This window comes from Andrographis paniculata, unplaced genomic scaffold (assembly GCF_009805555.1).
Source record: "Andrographis paniculata isolate CXL003 unplaced genomic scaffold, ASM980555v1 Contig66END, whole genome shotgun sequence".
NCBI classification, from domain to species: domain Eukaryota; kingdom Viridiplantae; phylum Streptophyta; class Magnoliopsida; order Lamiales; family Acanthaceae; genus Andrographis; species Andrographis paniculata.
Genome location: NW_026137602.1, coordinates 4,412,879 through 4,429,962, shown reverse-complemented (window position 1 = coordinate 4,429,962; position 17,084 = coordinate 4,412,879). Strand labels below are relative to the sequence as shown.

The window sequence follows — 17,084 nt, the reverse complement described above, 5'->3', positions numbered from 1 at the left end:
ACTATTCAGACTATACATATGAAGACAACAGTATGTGTGAATACATGCAATTAAACTTATATTATAAAAGTAATTAATTAATTCATATACCTAAATACCTCATACATTATAAATTTAAAATTTAAAACTGTGACGAACAAAGCATCTGTGTGCTAACAAAAACATATTTTGTATTATAAAATATCATATATGAATTATATAAATTCCAAACCTAATAATCAAACTAGAAGAATCACAAATCCACCCCGACACCACCAAACCATACGAGACTCACCATAAATATTTTTATTTTTAACTTACGACATGTAACTATCATCAAAACATATATATATCCAATTCAGCATAAAAAAGAGAATTGATATGTAAATATCAACAAGGTGCCAAAATTTACTCCAAAACCCAATATTTCAAAGCCCAAATGTTACTTAACAAAAGAAAGTTTTGAAGATCTAGTGAGAAAAGGAATTTGGAGACCGAAAAAGAGGCATTTGTAAGAGAACAAAAATCAAATTTTAAAATGAACAAATTAGAAAGGAAAACTCCTAGGCAAGAATTTCCAACAAACACACACATTAAGCCCGAGTATATAATCAATGGCCAATCACAAGAAAACAGCAAAGATTCGAACCATGTTTAGAGAATAGTAGAGAACCATGATCCAAAGGGAGCAATTAGTCGTAAAAGTATAGCTACGAGCAATTACATGGTACTAGATTAGCAAAAGCACACTAGCTCTAACCACATACCTTTCACACAATGGGCGCATAATTAGGTATCAGCGCATTCCAACACCTGTAAAAATTGATATAAAACATACAAATGTATATTGTATGTACTCAACTGAGAGTGCATTTTAAGAGAGGGCAAGAGAATATTGAAGCCACCTAGCATAATACATTTAAGAAAATAAAATAAAGGATTTCCATAGGGTTCCCAAGCAGGGCAAGATCGATATGATTGAACTTCTTATAATATGTCATACATCCAAAAGATTATTCCACATAATGAAGGCTGCACATCATCTGAACATTTAGGTAATGGGAATAAAACAGACACCCTCTTAAACGACTTCTTTCATGCATACGCATACGGGTCATCTGAAACTACCAATCAAAATGCACAACAGGCAAACAAGACCCCCAAAATAAGCTTCTGTACCGTTACCATAAACTAACCTTGCTCCTCCAAAAATTTCACAAACCTGGACCATACTCCCTACAGAAATCCAGGTCTTTCCCTTCCCCCCTAATAAGTTGCTAGTACGGAATGAAGTTGCTCGAGATTAAGAAACAGTACGTCCATAACAAACAGAAGCAATGTATAGATTCTTCGCCCATTTCTCCTGCATCATAAGAATATAAAGTTCAGTTTATATTGTCTCGGCTGTGCCAAGAATGAAAATAATGCAAATCAAGGAAAATAATTTTATTTTTTTTTTACAAATGATTGAATTAACCTTGACATGGTTACTGGGGAAGGCAGATGTACGGAGCGTCTCCTGTGTTTCATCCACTGGTTTTCTTTTTGGTACGCTTAAAATAAAAGCAGCTTGATCAGCAGTTGCTGCAGTAGCAGTTATACGGTACCCCATATCCCATCGGCGATGAATGCCCTCACTTGGATAAAGAAAATCCAGTTCAACAACCTATCAAACAAACACGATATAAGACGACATGGGAAACTGAGAATTCATTACAAAGAAAGTGGATTTGCGTGCGGAAACCTGGTCTTGGAATCCCGTGCCACGGGACATTACCACTGCCCATCTTGCCCCAGCTGTGGCCATGGAGGTGACATAGAACCCTTCCTTCCACTTCTTGGTTATCCACTTGAATGGAAATGACTCGCTTACCTTGTACGACTGTTGCAAGTACGATGTGCCTGGATTGGGTTGGAAGTCACAATATGAGCAAAGCAGAATCCTAATGCGTGGAACAAAACTAGCTTGCTCGATATTTACCTTTTGACATGACTATTAAAGAACTACCATTTGTAGTCCCTGCAATTGCAGTGATGTAATAATTCTTCTCCCAATGTTGCATTATCCAGTCCTGTATATGCAATGAGTATGAAATATAAAAAAAAATACACTCGACGTCAACTGAAGTGAAAGTACTTGGAAAATACAAATGGAACAGACCTTATGAAGAAAGAACGGAGATAGCTGATAAACTTGTGCTGAGAAGCCAGTACCCGCATCCATAATCAGTGCCCAAAGATTTTGAGCAGATGAAACACAGCTGATGAGCAAGCCATCTTCTGTTCCCTTCTCTATGTGCTGAGGTAACCTCGCATCCATCACATTGTAGTGATACCTTTGAGGCAAAGCACAAAAAAATAATAGTCGGTTACACATTATACTCGAGCAAAAACCAATTTAGCATTATTAAATAACAGTAAAAGAAAAGGAAAAACTACTCCATGCCACCAGGTAAAATCAAATCATGAAGCAAACATCCATGGATGTCGCAGTAGGCAACAGATACCTTTGTTTCATTGGTTTACGAGCATTATAAATGCTAATCCACTGTGTTGCAGGCATCCCCATGCGAACTTTCTTTTTTGGTTGTTCATCGTCCTCATCTTCAATAGTAAGTCTTCCTCTCTTGTGACCAACCTGATAGATAAGCTGCATTTCCACAAAAAAAAAACATATAAAACATAAAATTAGTAATGAAACCAAGTGAAGTGCTATGACAAGATGCAGATATTCGTGAGTGGAAATTAAAAGTACAAACAAGCACCTTTTGGGCACCCTCGGTGTTGATGGGTCTGATATCTGGATTTGGTCCAACTATCCCATCGAAGAGGGAGACGCATTTGGCATAATTAGGTTCCTCATCAAATTTCAAATTTACAACATATTCCACAAACAGTTTAAAAGGTTGTGGACAAAAGCAGCATAGAGCCTCTGGTGATGTTGCCATTTTCTTCTTGCACACAAGAAAACCTTTGTTTTCACCCTGTGTAAAACGTGTGGTGAACATAAATGAAATGCACCTGAAGATACGTCAAAATTGAATTGGACATTGTCTATCAGCACTGATATTTCAAAGCACATACCTGATACCCTTGCCAAGGCAGGCGCCCACGCAAGAGAAAGATTAAAGTATAAGCTAGAGACTCTAAATCATCCCTTCGACTACCAGCTCTACCTAAATGAGCATGAACACTAGCATATCGAACAGTCCCCCTGAAATCCAGAATAAAATCCACACAAGTAACATGTCATAGACACAAAAGTAAAAACATAGACAAAACATGAGATTCTAAAACAATTCTAACTAAACATAGGCATACCTGAAAATATCAGGTCGCTGATCATACTCTACATGATGACCTGTAGTTCCATCCCTCCATCTCGTAGCTGTCCATTAAAGTAACTTAGAATAAAGCACTTCAAGCAAGGGAAAATAGATGTATGAAGAATAATGCGAAACAATTAAGTACCTAAACCAAGATCAACCAGATATAGCCTTTTCTCGTTAGGGGTTCCGGGCGGACCAAGTAAGAAATTCTCAGGCTTCACATCCCCATGAACATATCTGGAATTATCATCCAGTAACAAAGAGATCACATAAATGAGCGATGATGCCTAGGCAATATACTAATATTCCCTCTAGCTACAATAGATGAAACAACTCGGCAATGTTCATAAGAACAAACTTTTATGAACAGCAGTAAAAAGAATTCAAAGAAAAGCTGTGTGATGAGCAAACATAGAGCAGCAACAAAAAAACACACTTGTGCATAGTGATTGAACTCACCCTCTTGAATGCAATTTCTCTAATATCGATATCGCTTCAATAGCAATGCAAGCCACCATTTCAACAGACATCCTGCATAAATATCACAATATTTACTCTTAGCAAGGCTATTGGAAAATCAGGAGGTAACTGGGTGGGTTAAACTTATAACATATGTCTAAGATCTAACAGACTTACGCCTGAGCACTGTTATTCCAAGCATCCCACAAGCTTGGTCCAAGCATATCCATGACCTGTAAAAGTCAAATGCTCAAATATTGTCATAACACCAAAAAATTGGAACCTATAAGGCTATAAAGAGCATTTTGGATAAAATGGCCACATGCCATAAGCAATTGTCATACCATCACATAGTACTCTCCTTGTCGGCCTTTGTAGTGCACCCTCGGTACTCCATGACTTCCCCCTAGTGTGCTGCATACATTACAAGTGATAGTTAAGAATAACAACAACTAGTTTAGCTGACATCACCAAAAGGTTGAAAATGCTTACTTGTAAATTTGCCATTCACATGGTGGACCATAATTACATCCTTTACTATTCCGATGTTCAAATTTTAAGGCAACCTGTACCATTCAATCACAGGTATGTTATCTGGTCACGGAAGACGTATTATTATTTGGGATTATTATGATTAAAAATTGTAGAATGAATACCTCTAGGGCTCCAGGACCAGTTCTTTCATGAACATTCCCAGTGATGCGGCGACCGACATAAACCTGCCCGAATCCTCCCTTGCCAAGTTTCCTTTCAACTCTATACATTGGGGAACCACCAACTTGCACCTGTAAAATTGGAACCATTCCCTGGATTAATGTCAAGATGAAAGTATGGAACCCCATAATAGTAGTAGTTTTACCCAATCATCTATGAAACAGGTGAGTGGCATTCCAAATCTTTACCGAAAACATTGATATGACATAGAATCATTTATAATCATCCATTTATTTAAGTTAGATAGCATCCGACTCAAAAAAAGATTAATAACATAACATAGTTAAGGGAATGCTCAAGTGCCAAAAGAAGATTAAGCATCTGCATACAACCAAGAGCCAGCTTAACAGTGGCTGCTAGATATTACTTTTGTCAGTAATTTTTAGAAGACAAGACACAACCGCAAACAAGTTTCACATTTTTTTTTCTTTCCATAAAATAATAGCATATGTCAGGGTTCATACTATGTACATCACCAATATAGAATCACTCTATGAGGGCAGCATAGTCAATTTCTTGTTCCACATACTAGGAAATTTTTCAAGATGGCCATCATTTCGCAATTTTGAAAAATAGGAAGATAAAGCACTTATTGACGTAATAATGCCGGATAACTTTTTCCGACATTCAAGAATCAACTAAAAAATCATTTTACTGTCACTCCAGCTCAGAACATTGATGGCAAGTCATTCAAAACGGTAATATGTAACTTAAAAAACGATCTTAACGTTATCCACTAGCAAACAAGCACAAAATCCATGTTTAATGGAAGAATGATCAAAGTATCAAATGAAAAGATAAACTAGAATCATGTGATTCATCGCAGCCGAACACGTGTAGCATACATATTACATTAATAACGAGACAACAACAGACAACAACACGCAAGCAACCATCCAAAATCACGGGGCATTATAATCGCAGGTTTTCCAGAGAATATACACCTAAAATACAGTCACTGATTGCCACAATCCATTAACAGCATAGATCAAAAACCAGTATTATCCTCAATCAGCACCAAGATTCAAACTTTTAGTTGCAACTCAGTCTAAGAATTATTACACAAGCATATGCAAAAAACCCTTCCAGCACTTCTTTCCATAAATAAATGCAAGAAACATAGCCAACTGAAAACCCTAAATCAGTATGGCGAAAAAAGAACAAATTCAAAAGTTCTCACCTTCTCAGGGACAGGGGAAGGAGCCAATTCATCATCACCACCATTCGCCTTGTTAGGGCTTTTGCCCCCACTGTCACCATCCATCTTTTTCTCACCCACGCCCTCTTTCCGATCCTCCAATCGCCGCCTCTTATCTACAACCGCCTTACCCGCAGGAGCAGCTGCCACTGCCGCCGCGGCGACTAGATTATCATCAACGGGCGCTGCAACCGCCGCCGCCGCCGCCGCCGCTCTTCTCCGCCTCCTGGTTCGGGTAGCAATTGCCTCGTTTTCCTCTATATTCTGATTATCGTTAACGTTATTCACGCCGGCTCGATTATTGTTGCCGCCGTTGTTTTGCAGTCCTTGCTGCTTCCCTCTTCGACCTCTGCGCACTCCACCACGCAGCACCGGCATCGTTCATCCTTCAAATTTCATCCTGCTTTTGCCTTGGTTTCATAAAAAAAAACAAAAACAAAAACAAAAACAAAAACAAAAATTAAAATCAACCGCATAATCGTAACATTCGCTTTACACCCGCTCCACGTACAAATACAGCTCCATCTTTCCACCAATCTCACCATCAAACTGACACTTGCAATTCACCCACACATCAACAATCGCGGAAAAGAAAAAAAAATAAAAAGATAAATAAAAATCCACATACCAAGAATTCGAATTCAATCAAGAATCCAAACGACGATCCTCGCAATGCAACTCGAGAATCAGCCCTCCGCCGCTGCTCGATCGCTAGGGTTTTTCCGATTGCGAGAGAGATGAATTTAGGGATCTATGGCGAATAAAATTCAGAGAGAAAGGGGAAATTAGCAAAACAGGAGTCGATTGTGCTTTCTGAGAAGGGATGGATTAGCCATTGCATAATATATACACGTATTTTATACGTATATTTCTTGAATTCTTCTTATATTTCAAAATTAAAAAATACATAAATAAACAAATCACATCAATATTTTCCGTCCGTCGATTAGCATAAATAAACGGTCCAGATTTCGTACGGTAGAGTCTTTCGATCGAGCTGTGGAAAACATAAGTAGGCGAAGGACTGAAATTACCAAAAAGGGCTTCAGACTGTCTGGAAAATGTGGGCCCTACTCAAGGATGTTTAATCCTGACCGTTGATTTTCTATTAACGGCCGATCGTCAGTCCACGTAGACTTCGGCTAGGGTAGGAGGTTCGTAACGTTTTTATATGCCCCTTCATTTCTCTTAACGTTTTTTTCCATTTTTATTTATATAATTGATATTAATATATAAATAAATGAATGACATATTTGTTTGAATTATATCTATCGTATAATACAATCTGATTCAATTAGAAGTTTTAATCTAATTAAGAATGTTAATTTACTGATTTTTTGAATAATGGGTTGAATTCAAATTTTATTAGAGAAATTAATAAATATATTTAGATATTACACGCTAAAGAAATTTTTAAAAATAAATAAATCTTGCAAAACTAAATAGAACTTCTTCTAGATATATATATATATATATATATATATTGTTATTTGTTTAAAGCTGTTATTATTAAACTATTTATTTTTAATATTTTATGAAATAAAATAATTTATTTTTATTAAAAATAATGTATATTTAGGAGGCTGATAAAAATTGGGAAACATATTGCTGTACAGCCAATAATGTATTTATTTTTATTTAAAAAAAAATATTTTAATGGATCATTTATTTCAAAATAGATGGAGTATTATTTTATTTATATAATATATATTATGTATTTTTAAAAATAACTTAAATATATATATTTATGTATTTAATATTTACTCTAAATTTATAATAAATATTTTGAAATTTTTAACTAGTCTGGGCTTAGACGGGCCTAGTCTGGGCCCATGCTCATTCTGAAGTGTTAAGCTTAGAAGAGGCCTATTGAAAACCGTTTTTTTTTTCAATTTGGTTCTAGTTTTGGACCGGACTAAAACGGGTCGATCCGATTTGGACTGGCCGGGCTGGCCCAATGGACAAGTTGATTGGATCTAGAAACCAATACCTTTCTTTTGCGATTTGGGCTTCGTTTTCAATATTTGGGTTGGGCTTCCATAATAATTTTTATTTTGAATTAATATTTATTCATTTTGATCTATAATAAAATTTGTACTTCAAGTCTCAAACATTCTGTAATTTTCTTTCTTTACAAACATTCAGTAATATTTTTAAAATATAAAATTATTAGTTATATTTAATTTGTATCAGATTATATTATTTAAATAAAAACAAATAAAATATACATTTTTCTTATCATCATATCACATGATATTTCAAAATTATTTGTTTTTCTGAAAAATTGCATAGCTCGAAGGAAGAAAAAGTTTTTTTTTAGCGGTTACAGGCGCATTTTGATATTTAAAAATCACCCGCAATATTAGTTTGGTAAAAGATATTTTCACACATGGCAGTTTTTGATAGGTCATTCACTCAACTGTTACTTACTGTCAGGGTAAAGTTGAATTTCCCGAATAATTCCATGTGGTATATTTGTACTGTTAGATTGATTCATTCCAACGGTCAAAAGATGCTTTCTTAGCATTGTAGGTTTTATATGGATATACAAAATATTTTCAATCTTACTATAAATTGATAATATAAATATTGTATGAAGTTATTATGAGAATATTAATATAAATAATTATAAATATAATAGTATTTGTAATATAAAGTAAATTCATAATTATTAGAAAAATAAATACTTTTTATTTAAATAATAAAAAACGATAAAAATATATAATTATTAAATCAACGACTAAAATATATTTTAGTAATATATAATAGAAATTATATGGCATTAAAATATTGGTGAACACACCCTATAAAAATATTGTACAGCAATTAATATTTATATTTAGTTAAAATATTAATTAAAAATGTCATTATTATTCAAAAGATAATTTCAAATACCTGTATAGAAAATCAAAATTAGTGAAGGTAATTATGGGAAAAAGAAATGTGATTAATTCCAACGAATCATGACATACCACGTGTCCTCAGTCATCCTTTGCTGTTAAGAAACCAATTGAGTGAAACTTACACCTGTGGTCGAGACGAAGAAAAAGCACTGAAAGTGAAACATCATATAAAAAAAATCACCACAATTATTGATTAGAATAATAATTGATGGGAAGATACGAAGCACGTAATTTTTAATCCACTTAATTAAAAATAAAAAAGTGAAGAAAACAAAAAGAAAACAATTATTAGAAATTAAATTAAAGTAAAAAAAGAAAAAAAAAAAGTGAGTGAGCAGTTAGGCCACTCTGCTTTTGGAAAAGCACCACGTTTAATTTCTACGAAGGCTCCAATTATTTCTAAAACGTACATGTTTTGAAGCGCGGCGTACACCTCTGTTCTGCGTCGTCTTCCTTGTTCGGACGCCTTTAAATACCTCTCTCGTGTGCCCCAATCCTCAAACAAAAGCGATCTAATCCACTGCCTGCCTAGTTTAGATTCTCTCCCAAACGATTTCTACAATAATTGCTTTTGAAGTTGTTCAAATGGAGCAGAATTTACCGGTAATGGCAAGGAGATTCTGGAGCGTGGTGCGAGCAGCTTGTTCCGTACTAAGGAAGCGCGTCTCGAAGGCGAGATTGTTGGCTGATTTTAAGATCTACATGATGATGAAGCGAGGCAAGGTCGGCGGCAAATCCGACGTGTTTAATCTCGTGTTCCACCGCCATGAGTCTCAACTCTTCCGCGAAAGTCGCTGCGTGCATCCGGCGGAGCAGGCTATTGACGACGGCGAGCTGTTGAAGGCAGCGATGGAAATCGCTAGCAGCGCGGCGGCGTCGCCTGCTCCTCCTCCGCGGCGGTGGAGTACGCCGGAGGTGAGGCAGTTGAGGATAACGGATTCTCCGTTGCCGTTGCCGGACGTCGAAGAGGACAGTCACGTGGATGAAGCGGCTGAGGAGTTTATTATGAAGTTTTATAATGAATTAAGGCTGCAAAATTCAAATATGTAATTTTAATTTAATTTTAATTTTTTTTGTATTTTCGTCTTATTTATGTACATACGTGAATGTTTTTCTATTTTTCTTTTTGTACTGTATTAAATAAAATAAAAATCTGGAAAGTTTTGTTGCATATTTTTAAATGCAATAAAAATGTAAGTTATTTTAGTTTAATTTGAAATTTATTTGAAATTAGGTTTAATTAAAAATTTTATTTAAATAATATTTTTATTAAAAATGAAACGGATTTAACAATAGTATTTTCGAAAAAAAAAACAAAAAACATATACTACAATCTATTTCTTCATAAAATGCAGGGGTAATTTTGTAATTAAGTAATGTTTTGGGCCGAGTCCAGCAATGCTCCAAAGGCCTAATAAATGCGACGCAACGACGTCGTTTTAGGGGACGTTGTATCTTCCTGAGTATAAATTGGCTGTAGTTGAGATTGACTTGTCAGATTTCACCGCTCGTCTTGTCCTCAGGTCAGTCTGTTTCCGTTTTACTCTTTTCCTTTACGATTGTGTAGTTTTGCTGATCGTAGGAATTAACTGAGATGAATTTCTTATTCTGAGTTTGTTTTGCGTCGATTTCATTTTACTCTGATTGAATTTAGGTTTGGAAAGTTTGTGATTTTTTCGAATTCAATGTACTGGTCGCGATTAGAGCGATGAGATTCAGTGTATTGTGCTTTTGATACACATATTTTCAGTTCCCTATTATGCTTTGTGTTTGCCTTTGGGTAATTTTTCTGTTTCCGAAATGCTGTTGATAATGAAAAGCTTGGGTTGTATTTGGATTTGAATTTTTTGGAATGAAAATATGTTTAGGTGTGATGCTTCTGGTGGTGCGAAAATGTGTATCCTTGTGCAGGCAAATTTGAGAGGGTAAACAAACACCATTTTTGTGTGAATTCAGAGGGGAAATGTGTATTGTTATGAAGGAAAGCTTGGGTAGGAACCTTTTTTCTTTTATCGGAAAGCTTGGGTAGGAACTTTTACATGTGAATCTTGTGGTCATAGAAATCAAGGAAAGGAGAGAAGAGAAAGGTCATTTGTAGGGTTTTCGCCAATTTTACATGCCTGTGTTCGAAACAACGTTAGTGGTATAAAATATAATGAACATTAAGATGAAATATGATCTAAAATTGTGTTGTCTCCTTTAGTTGCAATTTTTCTTAAATCACATCTCTTATTTCCTCAGATTTTTATCTTGTTTCACTAGTTTCCTCGGCAGCCTTGACATCTCAGTAATATATTTGATGTCCTTTTTATGTTGAAGTGCATTTACATTATGTACTCTGCTGCAGTTTTGATAGTGTTTATACACTCTGGCTCCCAATTATGTAGATCAGTTTATTTGTTGATATGAAATTTTATATCTATCTATAGTATATCTATGAAACACTATGATTGTTAATTTTCTCGCATGGTGATTTGGTGAGGTTCTTTATTCTGCATTGTTTACTTTCTTAACACTAGTTTAGAGTGAAAATGGAATATGGCATGTTCTTGTTTTATGCCATCAGTCTGCAACTTTTCAATCATCTTATTTATTTCTATGCGGTGCTTTACTTGATGAGGATTCAATTCATGCTCGATGAAATTCTTGACAACAGTCTGCGTGATCTTTCAACAGCAAAAGGAGCCAAAGCAGTCGAATTTGAACCTTTTTAATTCGTATTCAGCGAAAGCAAGCATGCCGGGGCAAAAAATTGAGACTGGTCACCAAGATGTCGTTCATGACGTGGCAATGGATTACTACGGAAAGCGTCTCGCCACAGCATCTTCAGACAATACAATCAAAATAATCGGTGTCAACAACTCCGGATCTCAGCATCTCGCAACCTTAACTGGTCATCAAGGACCGGTGTGGCAAGTCGCCTGGGCACACCCCAAGTTCGGGTCACTTCTCGCGTCCTGCTCTTACGACGGGAAAGTCATAATCTGGAAGGAAGGCAATCAAAACGAGTGGATCCAGTCCGAATCATTCGACGATCACAAAGCCTCCGTCAACTCCATCGCATGGGCTCCTCACGAGCTCGGCCTCTGTCTTGCCTGCGGATCCTCCGACGGCAACATCTCCGTCTTCACCGCAAGACCTGACGGCGGATGGGACAAATCAAGAATCGACCAGGCTCATCCAGTCGGCGTCACTTCTGTTTCATGGTCCCCGTCAACAGCTCCCGGCGCTCTCGTCGGCTCTGGTCTTCTCGACCCCGTTCAGAAGCTGGCATCTGGCGGATGCGACAATACCGTCAAAGTTTGGAAATTCGATAACGGGGTTTGGAGGATGGATTGCTTCCCGGCCCTTAACATGCACGCTGACTGGGTTAGGGATGTCGCCTGGGCACCCAACCTCGGCCTCCCGAAATCCACCATTGCTAGCGCTTCCCAGGACGGGAAAGTTATAATATGGTCGACAGTGAAGGAGGGCGACAAATGGGACGGGAAAGTGCTGAAGGACTTCGGCACGCCTGTCTGGAGGGTGTCGTGGTCGTTAACTGGAAACATTCTCGCTGTCGCTGATGGGAATAATAATGTGACTCTTTGGAAGGAGGCTGTCGATGGAGAATGGCAGCAAGTTACTACAGTCGACTCGTAATAATTAAGATTCGATGAACTGTCTTACACCAGGTACGCTTCTCGTATCTTTATATTTCTGACTGTTTTCATTACATGAAGTTTGGTATTGATCTTTGTTGATGTGCTTTTTTGGATCTTGAGCATGAAACCAAATCGTGTGTGTTTTTAATCTCATAGATTTTCTCCTTTGGGACTATATCATGCAGAAATTTTTAACTGCCTTGATCTCTGCTTCTGTTTAATTTGTTTGAGGATTTGATATATTTGAAATGAAAATTGAGTTTTATAATGTAATGCTTTTAATTAACAAGCCGATTTTGTGTTAGTCGAGTTTGAAAAGATTGAGTTCGGGTCGGGTTTTCTAACCGATTTTAATTCTCGGATTGATTTAGATAGGGGTGGGCAAAAAAATCGAACCGAATCGCTGCACCGAACTGAATCGAATCTAATTTTCGGTTAATCAATCAAATTTGATTTGAATACAATACTGTATATTTGACATTTGTTCCATTTGCTTAATTAAACGGAATATACTTATATATTTATATTATTATATCTTAAAATTTATATTAATAATTTTATTCTCGGTTCAAATACGTTCGCTCTTTTGAATATTTGTTCGATTAAGTTTGAATATTAAATACTTGCACACGTGTCCCTCATTTTAGGTTGAGTGATTTTTACCAGCTTAAGATAACTTAAGATAAGGATCGACTCATTGTCGATGTAGTGAACCAAGGATATGAAATTGAGTGCCAAAGTTGAGGCACGTGCGGGTCTTGCTTTCACGTGACTTCCCTGCACGTGCAAGCACGTGTGGGGTACATAATCTGGCCTTACTTCACAACCCAGAATAATTTGATTAAATATGTGTGTTTGGTTACACAATTACACATTGGACTTCTAATTGGCATTAAATTTTCAATTTTTTCTTTTCATTTAAATTATTACCTCAAGTTTTTAAAAATATGATCAACTTGTAATCTTTTATTTTTGTCATTCATTTGAAAAAATAAAAATATATTTATATACAATTATAATCTCTTATTTTTTTATAAATTAGTTTATGTAAATTATATATAAATATATAGGTTTTTATAGTTTTGATAGGTTTTACTATTTATTTTATTAATATATTATCTTTGAAGTAATTTTATATAATATATTCGAAAAGATAAAAGGCAAATATATATAATTAAAATTATAAATATTATAAATTATAAATAATAGGAAAATAATAATAATAATAATAATAATATGAAACACAAAAAAAAGTTTGACCACTGCAGTAGGCTTGGGCGCTTGGCACAAGCAAGGCATCTATTGTGTACACCTATATAAGCGTAGAGTACAACTGTTTATTATGACGCTAACGAATTTTTTCTGTAATAGGAGTAATTTATTTTTATCACGTGCAGACTGACTACCACCTCTCACTTTGTCACGTGCATTTGATGGACCCCCGCGAACTAAAACCCTGAAAACAGAATAATAATTTATACCATAGGTTCCTTAGGAAATTCACAACAATCAATTCTTTCCCTTTATCTTCCTTTTTTAAAGAAAAAAAAAATAACTTTTAAATTACTTATCCAAATTTATGCTAAGTGAACTATTTAATAATAATAATAATAATAATAATAATATAATAAAGAGTGCAGAGTGGCTGATATTACTATTAGTAGAAGTATATTATTATTGGACAATAATATTGGGATTTGCACTACTAATCCTAATAAAGGGAATGCACTACTAAAACCTATAACAATTTTATTTATTTATTTTTTATGACGCGGGAACTCGTAGCTGCACGGGGTAAATCCTCGGTCGAACCTAATACCTTGCAAATCAGGCTCGACGGGAAAGCCACATTAGGCGAACCATGTGTGACAGGTGACCTGAGGCATCGAAGGATTGAACCCATAAGCTCACGGTTACAAGTCCAACCCATTTTTTGTAATTTTGTTTTTCCCCAAAGTGGATGCTAGTAGTGGTGACATATATGGACCACTTTAAAGTTGTGATCACACTAAATTGCATAAATGTGTGGATTTAAATATTTTAGTTATTTCGACTTGCTCTTTTTTTTCTCTTTTTTTTTTCAATTTAGTTATCATGCAATGATTATAAAAAAAAAAAAATTAAGATAAAAATATATTACTTCATTTCATAAAACATCACACACATATACATAACTCACAAGTTAAATAAAAAATTAAAATTAAAAATCACAAAGTAAACAAATTCCAATGCTTCATAGTTGTTTCTGTGGTTCACAAATACTATTATAATTAATCAAGTGGGAGTCATTTTATTGTGTTTATATATATATATATATATATATGATTGTTTCTCATGATCCCACCCAACATTTATAACTAACATCACATGTTGTCTATTATTAATCATGTCTAATTGAATCAATCATAGTAGAACATCTTGTCATAGTTTTATCTGTGACTATATATTTTTATAACGCGAGAATTTACAATTATGTTAAATTGTTTTACGCTATTATATGTGTATTAAAACGATCTTTATACATATATACATAAATATATAAAGTATTTTTTTTAAGCGTAAACGATAAAATTGATTTAACTTATTATACACTTTATGTTCGATTTTTTTTCAATCTATCTTTTGATTCCATTGCGATAATTCTCTTAAAATTTGATTTAAAATCGCTATATTAAGTAACATCCATGATCTCATGAAATAATATTAGAGATGTTCATGCAGTAAGTAAAATTCCTCGTTATCGTATCGTAGTTCATATACAATATTTTCAATTCGATTAAATTTTTACGATTTCTTGTAATATAAGTTTGATGATGATATGTAGCAACAAGAGCATGTGATATTTATTGACCAAATAGTAAGGGCCATAGCATATATAGCACACCATGTTGGTACAAACTAAATATCACCTTTCTATTGCCTTTGTTGTTATTACAATTCGAGTAAAACATACACTTCTATTCCAACCGACAATTTATAATAATTCAAAACTAAAATTCAAAAAATAAAATATGGGAGACAGTTCATCTTATGAGAGAAAATTTATCAATAGATACCGACAATATACGAATTATAATTCAATAGCAAGTAAATTATAAATAGAAAATAGAAAATATGCGTTATTACAATATAAATATATGAACCGACAGTATAGTAATACTCTTTCCGTTTCAATTTAAAATAATTTTTTTGTCATTTTCGTTTGACTTAATCAAATATATTAATTTCTTATTTTAGAAAAAATAATCATACATTAATACTAAAATACCTTTTAAATTTTACTTAAATGACAAACTATTATAAATACAATTATCTTATATACAAAGTCAAATGACAAAAATATCAAAATTTCTTTATGCACTTTCAGTAACTAATAAAATATTATTATTTCTTAAAATATACTAAAAAATCAAATATTGATTTAAAAAAAAAAATTAAAATTCTTATTTAAATAAAACCTATAAAAGGATTGAGGATTTCACCCTACGTATTTTAATCATACAAAGTTGTTAGTAATTTCAATCAAAGCCTATAGGATGATGACACGTGGAACCATCATGGCCGTGTTAGCTGTAACCATCGTGCTTAAACGTGGAATAAGGGAATAAACTGTACAATGCAGTAACATAAAATAAGTAATTTTAAATAAAATAATTAATAAAAATTTCAGAAATTGATTATTTAAAAAATATTATACGCAATTCCCGAGGGGCAGAAATTGAAAGAGAGAGGAAATACGGCTGCAAATTTGGACACTAATGGTTGAATCACTGCGACAAAATCTGCGGATCGATTCCAAAGGGAAGCCAACATTTATTAACGTTAATCTTTGTTAATGGCGTCATTAAACCTTCTGGAATTACTGTTTTGTCCTTCCGCTAAAATCTTTGTAGGATATAAGTAATTACATATAGGAAAAAAAATATTTTTGTTCTAATATAATAAAAATTCATCAATTTTGTCTTAATATAAAAATTTTATTAATTTGGTTTCAATATAATCAAAAACTCATCATTTTTTGTTCCAATATAGCCAAAATTCATCATTTTTTGTCGCAACATAAAATTTTTATCAATTTTAGTCTCAATATAACCAAAATTCATCATTTTTTGTCCCAATATAATCAAACCTTATATTTTTTTGTCTCACAGTCAACAAACCGATGAAAAATGCTGACATAAAAATAAATCAAATTTTATATTTATATATGAAAAAATTGCACAATCTTGCAAGTCCACGTCAGCATTTTCCGTCGGTTTGTTGACGATGGTACCAAAATAGATAAGATTGAATTATATTTGGACCAAAATTAATAAAATTTTTATATTAAGGCCAAAATTGTAAATTTTGATTATATTAAAACCAAAAATAATTTTTTCCCTTAGATATATTATAATATTGACAAGTATTGTATTGGATTTGTTTCTTTACTCACCAATTTTTATTTTATACTTATTCAAATGATGCTTTTTTTAAAAGGTATATATATATTTTTATAAAATATTTTTTAATATTATTTTAATATCAAATTTAAATCAAAATCTTTTAAACTAAATAAGAAAAACAAACCCTATTCTTATGCCATTTTATTTACGTATGAACACTAAAAAATAATAAGAGTTTTAATATAGTATGTATTTTTTACTTCTTATAGTATAAAATAAAAAAGTAATAATAAATGATAGAAAAATTCTATATTTTTTTGCTAAAAAAAATATTACAAAGTCAATAAAAAAGAACAACAATAGAGCAAATAAAAGAACAACGACAAAATAATGATTATTCCCTTAAGGGTGTGTTTATTTGGGGGATTGGATTAGATTTTCACTGTTCATTCTATTTTTTTTTTCCAAAAGCA

The 17,084-nt window shown here is 33.7% G+C and overlaps 3 protein-coding genes across 3 annotated transcripts; 2 read left to right on the top strand and 1 right to left on the bottom strand.

Moving 5' to 3' along the window:
- Window positions 1-925: 925 nt before the first annotated feature.
- LOC127262944 (casein kinase 1-like protein HD16) lies at window positions 926-6,511 on the bottom strand. The gene is made up of 17 exons (XM_051291814.1): window positions 6,308-6,511; window positions 5,662-6,089; window positions 4,424-4,552; window positions 4,260-4,333; window positions 4,112-4,181; window positions 3,945-4,000; window positions 3,768-3,839; window positions 3,451-3,545; window positions 3,301-3,367; window positions 3,064-3,193; window positions 2,745-2,963; window positions 2,487-2,629; window positions 2,141-2,315; window positions 1,961-2,051; window positions 1,724-1,881; window positions 1,457-1,645; window positions 926-1,342 (listed from the first exon to the last, which is right to left on the bottom strand). The coding sequence occupies exons 2-17, from the start codon at window positions 6,055-6,057 to the stop codon at window positions 1,283-1,285; spliced, it is 2,124 nt and encodes a 707-aa protein (XP_051147771.1). The 5' UTR covers window positions 6,058-6,089; window positions 6,308-6,511; the 3' UTR covers window positions 926-1,282.
- Window positions 6,512-9,188: 2,677 nt separating this feature from the next.
- LOC127262907 (uncharacterized) lies at window positions 9,189-9,632 on the top strand. The gene has a single exon (XM_051291773.1). It carries the CDS (start codon window positions 9,189-9,191, stop codon window positions 9,630-9,632), a length of 444 nt encoding a protein of 147 aa, XP_051147730.1.
- A 337-nt stretch (window positions 9,633-9,969) lies between these two features.
- LOC127263084 (protein transport protein SEC13 homolog B-like) lies at window positions 9,970-12,447 on the top strand. Its single transcript, XM_051292027.1, has 2 exons — window positions 9,970-10,105; window positions 11,259-12,447. Exon 2 carries the CDS (start codon window positions 11,319-11,321, stop codon window positions 12,222-12,224), a length of 906 nt encoding a protein of 301 aa, XP_051147984.1. The 5' UTR covers window positions 9,970-10,105; window positions 11,259-11,318; the 3' UTR covers window positions 12,225-12,447.
- Window positions 12,448-17,084: the final 4,637 nt, after the last annotated feature.